General features: G+C 42.1%; 1 protein-coding gene across 1 annotated transcript in view; it reads right to left on the bottom strand.

The window, feature by feature from the left end:
* CNKSR3 (CNKSR family member 3) overlaps window positions 1–20,361 on the bottom strand; it is a 66,745-nt gene extending 46,384 nt beyond the window's left edge. The window contains exon 1 of the mRNA XM_068151585.1: window positions 20,183–20,361. Within this exon, the coding sequence (XP_068007686.1) occupies window positions 20,183–20,234 (52 nt within the window). The 5' untranslated portion in view covers window positions 20,235–20,361. The remainder of the gene's footprint in view (window positions 1–20,182) is intronic.
* Window positions 20,362–20,645: the final 284 nt, after the last annotated feature.

The raw sequence follows: 20,645 nt of genomic DNA, 5'->3' as shown, positions 1-20,645 counted from the left end.
GCAACAGCTGAAAAAATGACGTTTACTTGTTACTAAAAAGGACTGAACTAATTCATTCAAACTCTTTTGACAGCCATCACACTTAATGATCATACCCTAGTGGTTGTCACAGCCTAAGAAAAACCATTTTGCCAGAGAAGACCTGACTGTGTCAGCAAATACTGACCTTTTAGCATGGTGAAAGAATAATTGCTCTGTGTGACTCTTAAGTCACACACACGTTAGGAGAGGCAAGATAGATAACTACATGGCTGTGGCAAGATAGATAGAACAGGATGTAAAAGGCCTGGAAACATTGCCTGCTCCTTCACATACCCTAGAAAATTCTCTTTGTTCTTGTTGCTTGCAACTGATGTCTATTACTAATTAAAAGGTGTTGCCTAAACAGGGCAGCAATAGGAGCTACTTTAGTACACCAGCATAGAGTGATTTCATCAATTCCATTCCAGCAATGTGTAGAACTGTTCCACATACGTCAGGATAAATTTATGTGTCATACAGGCTGTAGCATCATCAAAACTGACACAGATTTGAACACCTTTTAAACATGGGGACTCTTTTCCACCCTGGGCTTGAAAATCTTGAGTCCTCTTGGATGCCCAGGTGTTTTTCAATGTACTTGGGCTTGAAGAACCACTGAGTCTTTAACCACAAAAGCAAGTAGCAAAACCAAAAGGCAGGAAAAAAATGATGATTCCAATATTCTTTTTTCTCACCCCAAATGCCTTTTCTTCCTATTAAGTACACTTTAAGACATGCTAGACAATACATTTTAAATTATACTCAAACAAGAAATTTGTAGTTTATTTAGTCAAGGTAGGTCTACCTTTCTCTCATTGAAAAATTTATTGTTCATCCCACTGATGCAAACAACAGCTTTGCCTAGGCACAGCAGGCTTTTGGCTGGAATGAAAGCAAACTGGTACATGGCCACTGGAAGTTGCAGTTGAGGAGAATCTACAGGTACAACTCTTCGTCTTTCCCTAGTGGCTAGGTTTTATAGGCATCAATCCATTTCATGTGGCCCCTGTAAAAAGCATATGGGATAAATAGCTCAGAAATAAACTGCCCATGGATATAGCACATCTATTCTACAGCCAGGTGGCAACAAGAACTGAAGTAGGCCACAAATTGCCATTTCATCTTCAGGCTCACTTTTATCCAAGCCTGAGGTAAAGCTTCCTCTCACCACCAGAGTCAGATTTGCCCCAGCCACTTAACTTCTTGATAGGAAAAGATAAGCTGCACAGATGCCTGTGCCTCAACTATTGCAATAGCATCTTTTATGAGTTCAGTAGCAGCAGCAGCTTCAGCTAGTATAGTACAATGGGCTGTACATTGGAAAAAGATGTTGAAGGACACAACCTGCAGAGGATAAGGTCAGAAAGTTGCAGGGGGATGAGGGATAAACAGCAGAAAGTGGCACAACTATGTCCAGCAGAGCTTATCTGTCAGAGACCCAACTTGCGTCTTTTGAGAACCCCCATGCTGCTCAAACAAAGAGCAGGTTGAAACAGCTGTGTTGTGAACCAGTATACACCATCACCTAGACACTAGTGCACAGCCTGGCAGCAAATGACCCCATACACGCAGCAGGTTTGGGGAAATATACTATGTAGGTGCCATATAGGAGGAACCAGAGAGCTGCTGAAGGGCCGTATTTGGCACCATGGACTTCAGGAATATAAGGCACATCAATGACTGATGAAATGTTGGACAAGGAGGCAGTGAATGCCATAAAATGAGGACAGTGAAAAATGATATGGTGTGGAATGAGGGTTGAACAACTAGCATGCTAATATAGGGTCCTATCAGGTAAAGCTGACAATCCTATTTGCCCCTCTAAGTATTTGCAGGGACAGGGGGAGGGGATGTGGGTGGTAGAGGGGCAGAGAAGGTGGGACATTGGTGGAGGTGTCTCTGCACTACAAGTACTTGGCTTAAGAATAATTGAGTCCTTTCTGCATGACACTGCTCTTACCTTATCCTGAGACAAAATATTCAAGTGGATTTACTGCTAAAGTGTTCAAAATTAGTACGTCAACTTTTTTCTTTAGAATTGGTTCTCACACAAAACAAATTAATCAATAATCAATTTTTTACCAAAATTTGTCTCAGTTAAGTGCAAATTGAACAGCTGAAAGGACAGGAATAGGTAGAGAAAGAAAACCCCTACAAGAGGCAAAACCGGGCAGATACCTCCTCAAAACTGACAAGCAACCCATGGAGAAAAAGTCTGTTAACCGAGTGGCTGATCCACCTTGTAACAACCATATTCCTCCCTCATCTCAAGTACTACTACTCCAAATTCCAGTATCACACATATCTACAGCTGTACAGGAACCAATGGGAGGGACAATTCTCTAAACTGCATTTTAAATAAGGCTAAGTAGTTAACATTTGTTGAAGCAAAAACCTAGCCATTTAACAACCTTACTTTTGAGAGCGTATTAACTGGACAATCTCCCCTTAAGGCTTTGAGTTCTGTATTTCCAATACAGATGTCTGATGGGATGAAAACCCCATAAATGGTCTGCATTCTTAATGTATGACACAATTTACTCTTTAGGGAGCATACTACATATGTACCTGTATGTGGGAGACTGTATGTCTAGGATCACTCAGATTCATTTCATATTTGTCTTCTACTTACTGTTCCTCTATTTGCTCTTCAAACAGCATTAAGTTTTTAAAATATCAAGCATCCTCTTGGTGCTCTCAGGCTCTATGTTGTCTACTACCAGGTGCTACAAACTTCTATGTGGGTGTTTTGTTTTTGGAAATCAGTACAGAGTAGAAATAATGAGAAGCAGTAAATGAAACATTTCATGTGAAACCAAGTGTGCCTTATGTAGCTCCATGACTAACATTATACTTTGAAAAGAAGAATGAGTACAAAGAAGAACTAAGTTATATTTCATGAACACTGTAAAAGTCTCAAAGTTTTGCTGGTCCTTGAAGTGCAGACTTGGAAGAAGCTTAGTCACTGTTCTAATATACTTTGTCCTCCACATAACTTTCCAGAGTAAAACTGAAATACGATATACTTTCCTCTTGATGTTTCAAAGCAGGTATAATCACCTTAATCACAGAATGGCATTACTAGAGCCAAAACATGTGAAGTAAAATATTACAAAATTCCTTTTAATTTTTTTTCCTCATCATCCTCTCCCTCTCATCTGTAAAAGTTGCATCATTTTTGTAGAAATGCCACGTGATGATTATAAAGACTGTATGATACTCAAAGGTATGGACAACTACTAGAAGCAGTTTGCTCACTAATAAATTATAGTCCATCCAGAAACTTCCTAACTTTTATTCACATACAGTAGTTTGTTTTGAGCAACTGAGCAGCATCTCTCCTGGATGAATGCTTTGTCTCACATATTACAGAGCCTTACCGGGGAGGGACTTCTCAGGATCTCAGGTAGTGATAGGACTAGGGGGAATGGAATGAAGCTGGAGGTGGGGAGATTCAGGCTGGAGATGAGGAGGAAGTTCTTCACCATGAGAGTGGTGAAGCCCTGGAATGGGTTGTCCAGGGTGGTGGTTGAAGCCCTGTCCCTGGAGGTGTTTAAGAGCAGGCTGGATGAGGCTCTGGCCAGCCTGATCTACTGTGGAGTGTCCCTGCCCATGGCGGGGGGGTTGCAACGACATGATCCTTGTGGTCCCTTCCAACCCTGACTGATACTATGATACTTCCACACTACCTGAAGAGATCAAATACAGCTTGGATTTCTGCAAGTTATTGGCTGCAAAGTTAGCACTGCATAGCAATCTCCCGCTAGTAGTCAAATTTTCACATTCCTAAATCATGAGAAATTTCTCACTGTGCCCAAAGATGTATTTGGAAACAAATTCAAAAGTACTATTTTGGTGTAATGTTTTCTAAGTGTAGAAAGAATGTACAAGAAGGGTGATTCAGTTCAATGCCTGACAATATTCCTAATTGTTAGCCACAGAACAATAGAATTAAGTAGGTGATTTATGGAAGCCTGTTTGGTCACTGTCAGTCTTTGTTCCTCACATACAGGCATAGCAATGGCCTTATTTACACCCAAGTTAATCATTAGATCTTACAGAGTGTGGGGAGCAGAGGGGAAAGTGGCGGGAAGAGGGAGGGAAAGGAGAGTTTCTTTTCTACATTAGAGGCATTAGTGATTTTTGGAAGTTGCAGAAACAGCAAAGAAACAGTCTCATACTAATATTCTCTCTGTATGCAGACTTGGCTTCCTATCCCCAAATGAAAGCTGCTACTGAGCAACACATCTTTATGTGCTCTCTCCCAATACTTCCAGAAAACCCACCAACTCCAGCGGTGCCCTCTGCACAAGCAATGGTCACCCATAAGCAGAAAGGTGTGAAATAACAACTCATTTCCAAATTGTCACCACAGAGGCTACCAGACACTCCTCATTCTTTTCCAGATAATGGTAAGCAGAAGACAGGGCTCCTCCTCTAGGGACTAATATAATACATCAAAACATTTGCTGGTCTTTGTTATCACCTCTATAAGCCACTTCCTTACTGAGGAAAAAGTCCAAAATCCTCTGAAAATTGAGAGACAGAGAGACTGCTCCTACTTGGGCCTACCCAAGTAAGACTAACATAGAATGGTCCAGGCTGGAAGAGACCTCCAAAGGTCATCTAATCCAACCTCCCTCAGTCAGCAGGGACACCCTCACCTACCCCAGCTTGCCCAGGGCCTTGTCAAGCCTCACCTTGAATATCTCCACATGGCAAAGTACTATCTTGAAAAGAAGATCACCGAAAAGGAACACACCGGGAATAAAGGCAAACACAGCTGTAAGAGGAAAGATGAAGAGAAATTCACCCAGCAGAGACCATTTAATGACCTTCTAACAGTTACACTGCTTCAACTACAGCAATCATTTTTTTTAAATTATTATTTGTCTGTTTTACTGTTTATTTCAAATTGCCAGAAGTCACAGTACCTAACATTATGAGCATATCATAAACAGGGTAATGTGAAAGTCTTCTTATCCCAAAGTTACTCTCTCTAGACATCACGTTCTGCTCACATGACGCAAGACAGACATCTTTTACCCCCCACATTTTCAGTTCTAATAGATATAAAACTATCACCAACCTCTTGGTCTGCAGAAATTAAATTTCAACTTTTGTTTCCCCCTCACAAATACACACTGATTCTGCTGAAAGATGTTGGAATGAGAACCACAGAAACCAGTAACATGCACTTACTTGCAGACCGGAGCTGACAGCAAGAGTCCACACCCTCTTACTAGAAGGGGAACTCTCTGGGCTCAAGAAGCTTTGGGACAGAGAAGATAGGACAGACCACTCCCCATCTGCAAGCCAAAACCTTCAGCAAGGGAAGCCTTTAAGGACAACTGCATAACAAAACTCCCTGGCAAAGCAACAATTCAAAAACCAATGAACCCTTTTTGCTCAGAGGAAAAAAATCAAAACCTCAGCCCACTTTATGCAGAGCTGGACTTCCATCAGCCCATACATTCCATCACCAAGACTCAACCCATCTGGTTTACTAACAGCTTCTTCACAATAGCATAGATAAGTGCTCTTCCAAAGGAATAAAATAGAAGCAACTATGAGCACATAATTCAGGGACATGTAATATTAACCTCAGGAATTACACACTGACTATCGGCAAGAGAAAAAGCACCGTCCCCTTTGAAGCATACTTTCCTAATGTGGCTGCCTCCATGGCCTGTCAACTTTTAACATGTTAGTCTCCTTCCCATGGGGAAAACAGGTCAATATTGTTGCAGTAAGGGCAATTTTTATACTCCTGACCAGGTTTGCTGGCCCTAAAAATAAATAGTATCCTTCAACAGGTCAAACTAATTTTCTAAAGGCAGTAGCAGTACACTCTAAATAACTTGCTTGTGCCTCTAGCACATGAAGCCCATGTGCCTGATAACTTTATGTGGTTAATACAGCACAACAACCCCCTGCCCTAGGGCTTTTGTCTCAAACATGCAATTAAGAGCCTGCTGTTTAGAAGTTTCAAGGGTTTTGTGGTTGAAGGAGTAGTTCATTAGTCACAAGAGCTCCTTTTCTTGAACTCTGGTAATTAACACTCTGATGCCTGTTCCCACAGTGGAAACAAGAAGGAACATTGCAAAACTGCCTGCCTCTTGGCTCCCAAGGGAGAAAAAAAAAAAATGGGGTGATCCCTTTAATTTGGTTTGTCTGCCTTCTCACACCACCACGTGGAACTGTTTTGGCTGATTGCAGCAAGGTCCATTACTCACATCTGCCTCTCCTTTGTGTATGCACCCTTGCAAACGATGCAATTGCTGTTATACCCATGAGCTAGTCAGGGAGCAGTTTGCTGCAAAGCAACAGCTGATGTAGTTGCCAGATAACCAGTCTTTTAGATGATAGCCTCCTACACTGTTACTAAACATTTATGACTAGCACCTTACAATGTCACAGTCGCCAGTAAAGCATAAATACAGGCACATTAGAATCACCAGCCATCAGCACTTGCTAATCACATTAATGCAAAAGCTGAATGACATTAACAAAAAAATGCTGACAATGCATACCTCTACATCATGGACAGAACTGCAGGAGTCATTACTGGATTCTCCTAGGAGACACTGTGATTACTTGGATGCATTTGTTACTTCTTATTAAAAATCTCCACAACATTAACTTTTAAGAAGCTAGAACTCCTGATGTAATTGTCTGCGTTACTTCATATAGTACATTGGAATCCCTTCCATAAGCCAGGACGCACAAGAAGCCTTAAAAACAGAGAACAAAAATCCCAAACTCTGTCTAAAGGGAGCCTGAAACAGAGAGAGGAACATAAGACAAGGAATGACACTCCACCTCATTGGACAGACAATCATTTCACTGTGCTAGCTACTGTCCTACACTTGTAAAGAGTTGGGAAAGTTGATGCCATCAAGAGCTGACAGCTTTGAGGAGAGCTGTGTAGCAGTGTGCAAAGGATGAAAAAGCATAAAGGAATTCAGGTAAAGTACTCATTGGATTCCAAACAACAGGTGAGGAAAGATGTGCAGAATGAGGCTAGGAGGTCTGGCCACAGAGAATAAAAGCAGCCAGCATAGATTTGAAGCAAGAGAGGCAGCATCAGAGAGGATATAAAAGGCCTGATACAGATAGCACTCCTAGCTGGGATTAAAAAAAAAAGCCCAATGCTTTTCAGCAGTAAAACATGCTAATAATGTTGCCACAATGACAGGAGAGACCTGCCTTGAGTCAGCCAGTAACTTAAGCATGTTCAAACAGTGTTGAAGCATCTCAGATTCCTTTGAACAGACTGTCAAAATCCAAGGTTTATCAGCTGAACAATCACCAAATCTCTTGTCCATTTTGTAATTCTTCAAACATCTAAAGCAATTGCTTCAAACTATTTGATGCCCAACATATTTTCATCATTCCATGTTGTCTCACAGCCCTAGTTAGGTGTACAGTGACAATATTACTTCCTAAAACATCAGAGACCTCATCAGAGTTCAAGTGCAACACCCACAACCCTAAGAAAGCCAAAGGCATCTAAGGTCAGTGGTGGCAAAGCTGACTGAGGACTATGATTCATACACAAATCCAAAACACCACCAACCAGACCAGGAGTCCTACCTCATTTTCTAGATGTAAAAATGGAGCAGAGAAGGTTAGGAAAGAGATCCATATTTCTCTCAGCCATTCCACCTGACAACCTCTTACAATATTTTGTTATTACAAAGAGGCAAAAGCATGAGCAGATATTCCATCTTCTCAGTTTGAGTGTTGACAAGGTATTTTTCACCCTCTGCTAAAGCTTCAGGCAAACCTTCCTGATACTTTTAAGGCACAACAGCACACCATCATGTATTTGTAGGAAAGTCAGTTCAATTGCTGGCTGCTTGCTGCTTTTGACTAAACTGACTTTTGTTGGTCCATTATTTTTTTAAGACTAATTACAGAATGCAACTTTATTAGCTCTGCTTCTAGTGAGTGCATAATTCCTAGGTGCCAGAAATATCTCTAGGGAGGGCCCTTCACATGGCTAACAAAGCTGCTACAGGGATGCTGCAGGCAGAATGAAAATAGTTAAAATCTTAATAGAAAATTAATTTTCAAAAGTGAACAGAGTTTGGAGCACCCAATGACACAGAGGAATATTAAAGAGCAAAATGTATGTCAGGAAAGCCACAGGAGATAATTAACTAACTCTCCAACTATCATTTTAACACATTTAACCCTTGGAAAATTGAGGATGATACTGGACAATAAAAAAAATTACATAGATGATGCTAAATTGTACATGGGTTAAAAACCACACAGTCCGTTCAGTATTCTATAGCAACCAAGCCATATTAATCTGGGCAAAACCTGTAAGCCTACATACAAGCTAACAACTTGGGAAATGAGTATTTCAGTGAATGACAGCTCAATGAAGCCTCCAGGCATACCTAGCATGAGACTGACTCTACTGGGAGCTGGAATTTCTCTCCAAATATCCCAACCTGAGAAGCCGGTACTAATCTTACTACACTAAAAGCCGACACAGTGCTGCTAGTAGTACTGTGGCAACCTCCTGGTGTACAACTGTCAATTGCCTTGTTTCAAGAAACAATTTTATACACTAAAGATGCCCACTAGCTTGGAACATAGGCATTATGATGTGGGCTAAGAAGATAAAATATCAAGCAGCTTCCTGAAATATTGAAGGCTAGCTAAGGTTTGCTTCCAGCAACGACAGAGGCAGACATCATTTTCCAGCTGTTTGCTAGCACCACGAAATAGGAGAATCTGAAGTAGCCCCAGAGGTTGCTCCAAGTTCTTCTAATTAAATCACACAGATCTAAAACTAACAGCCACCCCTGAGTGAACTACAATTGTTATCAATTCTGCCATTTTTTACAAGGTAGACCATTGTTCAAAGACACTGCACTGGAGTGGACAAAGCAGAGGATAGGTCATTCATTCTTTGCATTGTTATTATTCTCACATGCAATATTTTAAGAAGTCAGTGTTAAAATACACGAATTTTTTTATTAGCTGCTGAATAGCACAAGATACAATTACAGCTCTCCCACATACAGGTCACACTGATGACACTCAACAACTTTTCTGTATATCAGATGCCTGATGACTAGTAGTATTCCAACCCTATGAGTAGCCGTGCTTCCTTTGCTTAACCATAAACATCATTTCTAAATAAGCATGCCCCCTCATTTACTGTTGTGATTTCCTGCACCCCAGCAGTTCTCAAGTGACCAAAGAGGAAAGGCCAGTATCTACAATGCTGAACTAGGACCTGCAAGTTTCCCTCCTTGGCTTCAGACATTATTGGATGGACCCAGTTGGAAACTGACATTCTTAAACTCCCACATAGTATCATAGTAGTATCAGTCAGGGTTGGAAGGGACCACAAGGATCATCTAGTTCCAACCCCCCTGCCATGGGCAGGGCCACTAGATCAGGCTGGCCAGAGTCTTGTCCAGCCTGGTCATAAAACACCTCCAGGGATGGCATCCCAACCACCTCCCTGGACAACCCATTCCAGGGTTTCACCACTCTCACAGTGAAGAACTTCCCCCTCACATCCAGCCTGAATCTCCCCACCTCCAGCTTCATTCCAAATGTGGCTCAGTTGGTAGCGCATAAGACCCTTACTGGGAAGGTCATGAGTTCAAGCCTGCAGTGGGCAGTAGTGTCCTCCCTACTTGTCATGAGGTCTGTGGTGACAGGTTAGACTCGATGATCTTTGAGGTCACTTCCAACCTTAGGAATACTGAATATTGTTGACTATTCCATTGCCCCTAGTCCTATCACTACCTGACATCCTGAGAAGTCCCTCCCCAGCCCTCCTGTAGGCCCCCTTCAGATACTGGAAGGCCACAATTAGGTCACCTCGGAGCCTTCTCTTCTGCAGACTGAACAGCCCCAACTCCTTCAGTCTGTCCTCATAGGAGAGGTGCTCCAGCCCTCTGATACTCAACAGAGACTTACTTAGTACTTGATGAACATAATTCAACTCACCCTGAAACAGTGAGCACAAATCTGATGGACCCTCTAGGCTCCCGTGACTGTAACGGGAAAACAGACATCTAAATTAATCATGTTTTAATCCTGGTTTGAACGTCAACCCAGATGACCAGAGGCAAATCTCTTTCCTTCACCATATGCTTCACACTGCAGAGCCATAAATGGACAGCTGAAGTAGCCCAGATGTTTCAGGAGTTCATCACAAATGTTAATGTATCAGTGGATGAAAATATCCAAGATAATCACACTAATGCTATTTCTACTACATAGATAACCTACTCCAGATTAATTGGACCTGCTCTATGTAAGGTAAGCACATCCTGAATCACTTCTTTAAAATGACAGTAACAGCAAAGTCCTCTGGTGAGTAATGCTGAAAGACAGACTGTGAAGCACCAGGGGAACTGCAATAATGATGTGTTAATGTTAAATTAAGAGAATAACTGCGCAAAACACAAAATGAACACTTCATCAGCCACCCAGAGACTCTGGCTCCACTCCAGTCATTCTCAAAATACTTTAAAAATCTGAATAAAAGTACCACAACTAGCCAAAACCATGAGCATCAATCTGGTACATATAGTTTTGTGCTTCTTGGATTTTTTTGCTGCATACTACCTTATTAGACTATCATAAAAGCAAACAAAAATTCAACCCCCCCCACTATGGAGAGACCCCCACAGCACATAATTGTTATGGAAGCATAGTGTCCATGTCAGCTCATTTTTATGTCCCAGCTTCAGCATTCCCGCATCAAACTCACACTCCCTCTCAAGCAAGGACTCTGATTCTCAGTCAAATGCTAGAATCACATGTTGCTCCAAAATTACCATTAAATCCTAACCACAACTGAGGGCAAACCATGTTCTTAACTTTCTTTTTTAATACAGTGATGTCTAACAGATGGTTATTGTGAAAAGCAACCAAAACCAGCAAGAAATAAAAATGGTTTGGGCAGGTTTGATTTCCCAGTTTCATTGATCACATATGGATTTATTTACCAAGTGTTACTGTCTGAAATAGTGTTTATCTTTACAAATATGTAATAATGTAGATATATGTACAGTTAGAGAAAACGTGAAGGATTAGTTTTAAACAAGGAAATAACTGATGCTTTATGTTTATACAGGGATTCCATTTCACAAGACAGATGATATTACATCCTCTGGTAAGTACAGCTTAAGTCCAAATACTACAAGTTTTACAAGAAAACAACAAAAAAGCCACACAATTTATAACATATTTATCTTTTGTCTTCTCATTCTTTTAAACTTTCCATTACAGCTCGTGGTAGTTATGGACTTTTACTAAATGCTGTTTTGTCATAATCCTTTCAAAATTCTGTTTGGTGAAGCTAACAAAATACAAAGAGTAAGAAACCTACACTTTGCAAAGGATGGGTGGAGTGGTGAATAAACATCATTAATAGATCTATTCAGTGGGGAAAAGAAAAGTAAATCCAAAAAACTGACATCAGAACAGGTACCAGCAGTTCACTAAGTTTGCAATTTCCCTCTACAATACTCTCACCCCCTGATCCCTGCACATGTTTTTCACTCCACATTCTTCAGACATGTATGAACTTGTTCTTCTAGCCTTCCTTCCTCAGGGGAAGTCCTACACAGGAGGGGAAAAAAAACAGAACTCTCAGTCCCTTATTGTTCCCTCCTCCCTCCCCATTCCCATAGCCAGGCACCAGTCTTCTCTGTAGTGCAGCCTAAGATACCTGCTCAGGTACACATTCAGCCTCCTGCAGCAGTGGGATAGCAGCCAACTCAAAATTAAATTTTCAAAGCACTTATGTTATGACATTGCTGCCCCAATGACAACCATCAGTAGGTTTTCATCCTTCTATTCACATGTCCACCTGTGACCAAGGGATCACCTTTTGGCCATCACTGCAAGGCCACAGCTCTTTCACAATGCTAGTTCAGCAGGAGGAAAAAAGTACTACCAAGACCTGCAACTCAGAACAAAGCACCTTTGGAAATGGCCACAGCAGTAATACCACAACAGAAGGCAGAAATGCTCTTTTATTATATTGGAGTCTATTACAGGCTAAAAAATTAGAAAGCCCAACTGAAGCCCTTAACTGGCCTGCCTCACTGGCCCACTACATTCAATTATATCTAAAGAAAACAATACTTTGAGCTGTTCCCTTCTGTTCTGGCCAGAAATGCATCAGTATGAGTCAAGACATCTTTTATTTGATGACAAAATGGGCATCACGTAGAGCTTTTCATAAAGCATTCACCCAGCAGACTTCATTCCAGTAATACAAAACTCTGAGATAAGGAAAGATAATGATGAAAGGATGGCAACCTCAGCAACATTAATTTTGCACATACAAGACAAGAAACATCATTAGCCTAGAAGCATGTGCCAACACTTGCTTTAGCAGACGCCTTAGCACCAATTAAGTTTTAAAATTGAGTTCCTTCCTTTGATCAAAGTATGAGATAAGATCACATTTATGCCACAGAGCTTTAATTGCTACAGCACACCAGGTGCTTTGCTTACCTACACCTTACTACTTGTATAAAAGCAGTCCAAAAAAACTACAGATTTTGTCATTAGAGTGGCAAAGAACTGTCCTCGTGTTAAAAGGTATCAGTGAAGACCTAGAGGAAACTACATGAACTCTATATTGATACAATATAACACGATTAGGCCAGACACTGAGTGCGTGCTTATTTGTAGATAGAAGCCACTAAGGTCAATGACCTGGTCTCACCAAACCACACACAGATGCTTGGTTTTGTTCAGCACATGTGAGGTTTGATCAAAATTAGATATTTGTGATATTGTTAAATGTAGATATGAGACCCAGTGAAACAGATCAGGCTTATTTAGTATACCTCCTGCAGATCCTCCAAATGTTATTGCTTGTACTCTGGGGGGAGTGGAAATGGGGACAGACATATGGAAACTCACAGGCAATGTCCTTGCGCAAATCAAGTGTGGTCCAGGAGATCTGAATGATAGCCTCAGAATCCTAAGTCAGCTCTGGTAACAAGAGCTCAAATGACTGTATACCCTGCCTAACATCAGATAAAAATTCACAGTCTAACAGTACTTTTAATTTCCTATCTCTTACTGCAGCTCTGTGGATGAACACATCAAAATCTCTAAGTCATCCTACAATTACAATGACTCCTTAAGAACTATCATAAATACTATAGATTATCTACATCTTAAAAGCTACAGAGGCCCCAGATCATTACTTCCAGTCCACCTTTCCTTTTCCCATCAGCCTTGAAAACATCAGTACTTCACTACCTCCTCCTGCTCTTACATACTTGCAGCTGAAAACACTGTCTTAAAATGATGCAACAAATTGAAAGCTGATCAGTCTTGCCACCTCTTCTGCAATCTCTGTCACTAGCCGTCATCTGTTTGATGTGCCTGAAAGGAACTCATCTGTTAGAGCATAATTTAAACCAGGCAATCCAGGTTTAAATTTAAGAAATCAAAATTAAAGAAAAAAGCACCACCCAGCATACCCACATGCTTTTGTATACTTGCTGACAGACTGTATGCACACATCACTCATAACTGCAATTTATCTACTAGCACATGTTGGATATCAGTTATAACAGCCTTTTGTCAGGGTCTTTTACTTAGGAAAAAGATCAAACATCATGACAAATTTCAACATGCATTTTATACAGTGCCCTGTACTTTGTCTTCCCTTAGCTCTTGCAGTGTACTAGACAGTGTACAAACAGAAAGGCATGATCCTCAGCCAAGAGAATTTGCATGCTGAAAACATGGGGTCCCAGGCACAAGTGTAAGGAATGATCATAAGAATTATGAAAATCCCACAGATACACAACAATCCATCAAAAGTGAGGCTTTTCCTACAGAACTTTTCAACAATAGGTATGAATTGCTTCCTATAACCCAAAGAAAAGCTTTAAAGAATGCAGGAATACAGCAGCCACCCCACTGGTCAATCTTTCCACCTTGTACTGAGCAGTTAGAAGGACTCTCTCTTAATAAGTATACTGCCTTACTTCTCCAAATAATTAATGACAAGCAAGCATCTTCACTCAACATTACTGCCACCATTCAGGTGCTACTTAAATATACTACATTCCCTGCAAAGGTTACTATCAACTTTCCACTAATGCCTGTTATGATTCTAGCACAATGCTGACATTGTTCAACTTTTACACTTTCTGGTGTTTGGTTAAAATAGTTTGAGCAGGGGGTGGGAAAGCTGAGAATTAAAAAAAAAAAAGAATCATCACAGAACTCAGAAGCAGCTGAAGAAAGTGCAGCACAAAAATAAACATGAAAAAATTATATAAACACATAAAATGTACACATTCACTGATCTTAGCAACAATGAATGATTTTAAGACTGCAGTAGTAAAAATTCACAACATTGTCACTTATTTCAGTCTGCAAATAAATGTATATTACAGGCATTTATATATATATTAGTGTGTGTGTGTGTATATATATTAGTGTGTACATATACACTAATATCTGTTGCTACTGATACATCAGGGTCAGCTATATTTAGAATTTTACCTGAGAGAGCACCCCCATGGAGAAGGGCCTGGAAGTCCTGGTGGACAAGAAGTTATGCATGGGACAGCAATGTGCCCTTGTGGCCAAGAAGGCCAATAGTATCCTGGGGGGCATTAAGAGGACTGTATCCAGCAGATCATAGGAGGTTCTCCTCCCCCTCTACTCTGCCCTAGTAAGGCTTCATCTGGAATATTGCATCCAGTTCTGGGCTCCCCAGTTCAAGAGGGACAGGGATCTATTTGACAGAGTCCAATAGAGAGCTACAAGGATGATAAGGGACTGGAGCACTGCCTTATGAGGAAAGGCTGAGAGACCTAGAGCAGTGAAGACTGTATATAAATATATGAGGGCTGGGTGTCAAGAAGGGAAGGACAGCCTCTTCTCACTTGTGCCCCGTGATAGGAGATAAGGGGCATTGAATGTAAACTACAGCAGATGAAGTTCCACCTTAACATGAGGAAGAATTTCTTTACCGTAAGGGCCAAGAAGCACTGGAACAGGCTCCCTGGAGAGGTGGTGGAGCCTCCTCTGGAGACTTTCAAAACCTGTCTTGATGCATTCCTGTGCAGCCTATGCCAGATTGCATGGTCCTGCTCCAGCAGGTGGGTTGGACTCAAAGGTCTCCAGACATGCCCCCTAACCCCTAATATCCTGTGATCTGCAAAAAAGTGGTAACTCAATATTATTTTATCATCTATTTTACAAATATTCTACAGAAGTATTTTTTAAGCAACCAGGTAAACAGAGGAAAGAGATTCTCTGGCAGCCCCAGTTATAAGCAGCTCTCTATTCTTCTCCATTCAAAGCAAGACACTGTTTCAAAAGATATCCAAGGCTTTCTTGTTAGCTTTTCCCAAATAATTTGAATACAACAGCATTCACTTGACAGTACCTAAGAAGAAAAGGAAGGCTGAAAAATCACTCCAGTGTTACACAACACCTATAGTTGTTTCTAAAACCCAGATATGGTTTGCAGCTTCCAGCACACACAGTTAACATGACTGACCCTGTTAAAGTTACCCTGGGTAAGCATGATAGCTCTAAGAAAAACTAAATGAACACCAGGCCCTCACAATTAATTTCTAACTGTTCATAAATTAGCATCTTTCTCTCTCTTCTCCCAGGCATACCTGTAAGTATAGCTACCCAAAAGCTTTATCAGGAATGGAAACCACAGTGGTTTGTGATACAACAGGAGGAATAAGTGATATCCGTGAACTACTGAGGAAGGGAATAACCGAACCCGGAGTGCAACAAAGAGACCAAAGCAGATGCATGATCCCCAGCTAGCTGAGTCTACAGCTACAGCAACAAAGGCCAAATTGTAATGCAGCCTCACAACAACTGAGCCTTCTAACCACAAGTGCATCAAACTATCTTTACCGTGTAAAATTTGGCTTGAAGTCACAAACTCACAGAAGTATGTGAGGCCTGGGGGCAGGGGAAAGAGACAGATCAGGCTACAGCAAACAAAGAGGCATATCCATGTTCTCTAGTGAGACAGTGACATTTCTCACACAGGAAGATCTATCCCATATGTAGCTTTCCTCCCCCTTGAATCTTTTGAGGAATGACCTTAGCTGTGGGCTTTTCAGTAGCCAGGGCTTTCTGGGAACACAGAAAGTTTCTCCACATCATAAGATCATAGTTTCCTTCAAACTGTTGACATGCCAGTAAAATTAAGTCAGTTTTGTGACAGATATTTCTCCATGTGCACAGCCCCATGGAACTACAGATTCTGCACCCAGAATAGACCAGAAAACAGCAAGCACACAATCAAACAAATAGGAGTTCATTGCAGACACCTTCCACAGCTGTATATATCTGTCCCACAATAACCTGGACAACTTCAGGAATCCCTCTTGAAGAGCTCTTGGGGATTCAGTCTTGCCAGCACACAAGGGAATGTTGTGAGATACAGATGAGGACTTTCTGACTAAGTAAGCATCTTAGCCTGCATAGGAAAAGATGGCAGGTCAACAGCAACTCCATCCAGATGTTAGTTTACACCCCAACAAGGATGAATTTAAAAAAAAAAAAACCAACCTTCTCAGTATAGTCAGAAAAATAGTGCAGGCCATATCAAGGAGCATAAACTCCATGTCAACACCCAGCCAGCATGCTAGCCAAAGAGGTACCTTTTCATGGCTGAACACGCCCCTTAAATACCATTTGAAGTTGTGTCATGCTAAGAGAAACCTATCACTACACTATCCCTTTTTCCAAACAGAAAATCAAGGAAGTGCTTATGAAAATATTAGATACAGCAGCTACAATGTTATCATATCCTTGGCCACAGCTTGAGAAATGTTTCACTTACACCTAAAATTACTAGGGAGTAAGAATGCAACTCTTCCTCAGCAGCTTTGGTTTAACCAGACCAACTGCATAGCCCGCTACTGTCAGTCCAACGCTCTGCCAGAAAAAACACCCTTGTTTGCAAAAAAAGTAGCAGCATTCTAGTCTGAATTAGCAAGAGAAGACAAGCAACTGTTTTGTATCAGCTGTTGTTGGTAACGATGAACACAGCATCTTTTATTTAAAACCTGGCTACAAAAAAAGACAACACACCTCTAAAAATGTTCAACTTACTAATTCTGGATTCATTTTAGTTTAAATTCCAGATAAATGCTATTTATAGTATTTACCCTAGATTGTACCCAAAAAAAATTACAATAAAACACACACATGCTTTTTAAGATAAGAGCTACTCTGTTTAAAACGTTCATTCAAAAGCCACTCTTTAAAAAACACACAGAAAAAAGAGGGGGGTGGGGAGCAAGTTCACAAATGGCAACTAAGCTAACTGTCCAGCAGTGGTCAAACATCTTACTTTTGGAGTTTTTTTTATGGAACATGGGGAAATTCCCATGGTCTTTTGGTTTGGAAAAGTTACTTAAATGTATAGGTGTTTGATTTTAATAAGATTTTGGAAGGGTAAAAAGAAAATCTGGAGATATATATATATGAGAAATATTCTGGATTACATTGAACATAAACATGGATTAAATCAGACTTTTTATTGCCATCACTCTCTATATTTTTCCAAGACGTTTTTATCATTGCACAATAAGCATGCATCATTATCTACAAAACCTACCTCCCCACTGATAGCTGACATCTCCCACCACAGTAATTTATGCTGCTCGTTCTAGAATACGTGATGTGCTCCATGGCACCACAGCATTAACTACAAGCAGCAGATAGCACCAGCCAAATACTTTCTCCCACAGTTTGACTAGTTCATTGAAGATGGTATCAACCTCCATAGATGGCACATACGAGAAAACAAACATCCAACTCCTCTCCATTCGTTTTACAAAACTAACCTTGAGAATTAAATAAATTCATGATGTAAAATACAGAATATTGGTCTCCAGTCAAACATAAAATCCAGCTGTTGTGAACTACACAGTAAATAACCATTACAGATTAAAAATAAACTATGAAACATTGTCCTAATAAGGCTGTTAGCTAGCTATTAAAGTGTCAGTTTTAATGTGCAGAGATGAAAGCATAACCATAAAGGAAAATTTTCCACATGTCATTTCTTTATTAGTCTTGTCATGCAGGGAGTGACATAACATGAGCTGTGCATCAGAAGTTGAAGGCTTACCTAGAAACTGAAAAACAACAGCAGAAACAAAAGTCACCAGTAGTCTTTAATTTATTCCTTTGCATTTCAAAGGACACATGTTTACATTACTCAGAGGACTCACCTCCCAACTACAGCCAGCCCTCAAACTATTCTGCATAACCCTAATTGAGGGTCCACCTAAAGAGTTACCTGTTCAAGGAACCTGAGAGTAAAATAAGTTATGCAAGAAAGCAGGCCAAGCATGCTCAAGTATAATAAGGCCTTTTAAAATGATTAGCAGGCTTACTCTTTAATCTGGCAAGGTAACAAACTTTCAGCGCCCAAGAGAAAAAAAATATATAATGAGGGAAAAGCATTATACAAATGTTCCACATGTCAAAGCAAAAAGCTTATTTCATTGGAACAATGCACTCTTGTTTAAACCAATACGGAAAAACAAAACTATCTTTTGCTGGGAGTTATTTAACGCATAACTTCACAGCATGTTTGTGTGGAATCCTCTTCTCACAAAGGCTGCTTGGACTGTCCCTCACTGGCATCAGCCCTTTCATGCACATGTTCACGCTCAGGAGGGGCTGGTAGTATCCATCTCATGCCGCATGAAAACACGAGCCTGCTTTCCAAATTTGCCTCAGTCCAGAGCAGAACCACTGCCAAGTGCTGACCACAGGCATGCAGTCTAATCAGCATTATGGTTCTGAGACAGAGTAGGAATGGCTGCCATAAGTAAATGCTGCTCCTAATCCAGGGAAACTTTCACCTTTGAAAACATTCCTAACTTCACGGCAACTCCAACTCCAGCAAAGCCTGTGAAAATACTTTATGTAACAAGATGATCACACTAAAACGTAGTCCTACGAGAAAACAGGAGTACATTTCATAAATTATAAATCCCTCATCTAAGTCATAGGTGCTTCCCTTTTTGATTTATTCCCTGCAGCACAGGAACTGCAAAAGCAATATCCCAACGGATATTTAGAAAGCACACACAGGGTCCGACCAGAGATGACAAAAGTGACATTTAATCCACTTTCAAAGGGAAAGCCTAAGACATCGAGTACCGCAGAGGTCCCCCACGGGGAGGGAAGGGGGTGCAGGGGCACCCGGCGGGTGAAGCCCACAACTCAGCGCCCACTCCCTCTCCACTTTTTCTCTCCCTCCCAGGAGCTTCCCGGAGCTGAACACAGGGGCAGCCCCCCCCCATCGGCGGCTCAGTCCCGCCGAGGTTTTCCGCAGCTATGTCTAAATCACGATCACACCGAGTAAGAAGCTGATAGGTGGGAGAAGGGAAGAAACAAGAAAACACACGAGAGATGCGGAGTGGGAGGTACAGATGGACACAGGGATGAAGCGGCCGCTATTCAACTCTCCAAGCGGGAGCCCCGCGGTAATCCTGCCACCATTAAACAGGATTAAGAACATTTTCTTATTTGAGCTAGTTCATTGTTTTTGCTTAACTTAACAAAACTGATATGTGGGGTTGTTTTTTTCCCGAACCGTCAGTAAGTTTTGCTTGAAACGTTGGAAGCCAATTTACACAGGTTAACGACCTGCCTGGAGGAGCACAGTTACTTTCTGTGTGCAGGTAGACTGGCCAGCACGACCACAGGCGAAGTGCATCGAGTCCTGGAGCCAGCCACCCTCACGCTGCCCCAGGCAAAGCCCGCTTTCCCCTTTATCCAAGCTCAAAACAAAATCCAACCCTACAAGACGAAGTATGCACAAGTAGGCTAACAGATAAGCGAGACATGCCAGGAGGGAGCGGTAAACCGTCCCCTCCCAAGCAGCACGTCGGGGGAGTCTCGGGGCTCAGCCGGCGGGGCGGCCAGGGAGCTGGGGCTGGAGCTGGTTCCGTCACGGCGTTGGCAGAGGCCGCGCTCGTCCCCCCGGCCATGCGACCGGCCCGCCGAGAAGCCTGACTCCGGAGGGAGAAGCCGCAGCTGCCAGCGCTACCGCACCGGACGGCGCATCAACCCTGAGCCCGACACTGGAAAGTTCCGCAGCGCAAATCCGGCCCGGCCGGCCCTCTCTTACCTTTAGTCCACTCCACCACTTGCTTTGGGCTCCACCTGGTTACCGGTTCCATGGTGGGAACAACTCCACCAGCGCCAGCCCCCGCGGCAGACGGCCGCCGTACTATCTCGGACTCGCCCGCGTCTCACGCTCCCATCCCGGCTGCGCCCCTCCGGGCCGCCTACGCCTCGGCCTGGCTCCTCCCGCCGGCCACAGCCAGGCCCGCCCCGCTGCCGCTCCGCCTCCAGGTGCTGTCCCGCAGCGGGCCGGCCCGGGCCCAACTATTAAAGAGGGTTCCGCCCCTAAGAAGAGGGGGCTGCCTGTAATGGTTAGGCCCCGCCCGGTATGGGCCTGTGCTTGGAAAAGTGCTGAGGTGAAGCGTCCTTGGGGCACTGAGGCTTTTCCCGCGAAGGGAAAGGGCAGTATTTTTAAACGCTTGTTACCTTTCAGACTCTTCCTACCCACCCTTGTGCCCCCCTGGCTG

The sequence above is a fragment of the Melanerpes formicivorus genome, unplaced genomic scaffold (assembly GCF_026170545.1).
Source record: "Melanerpes formicivorus ecotype bairdi unplaced genomic scaffold, bMelFor1.0.p_v2 SCAF_2, whole genome shotgun sequence".
Lineage (NCBI taxonomy): Eukaryota > Metazoa > Chordata > Aves > Piciformes > Picidae > Melanerpes > Melanerpes formicivorus.
The sequence above is the reverse complement of the archived record's forward strand: the minus strand, read 5'-3'. Positions and strand labels throughout refer to the sequence as shown.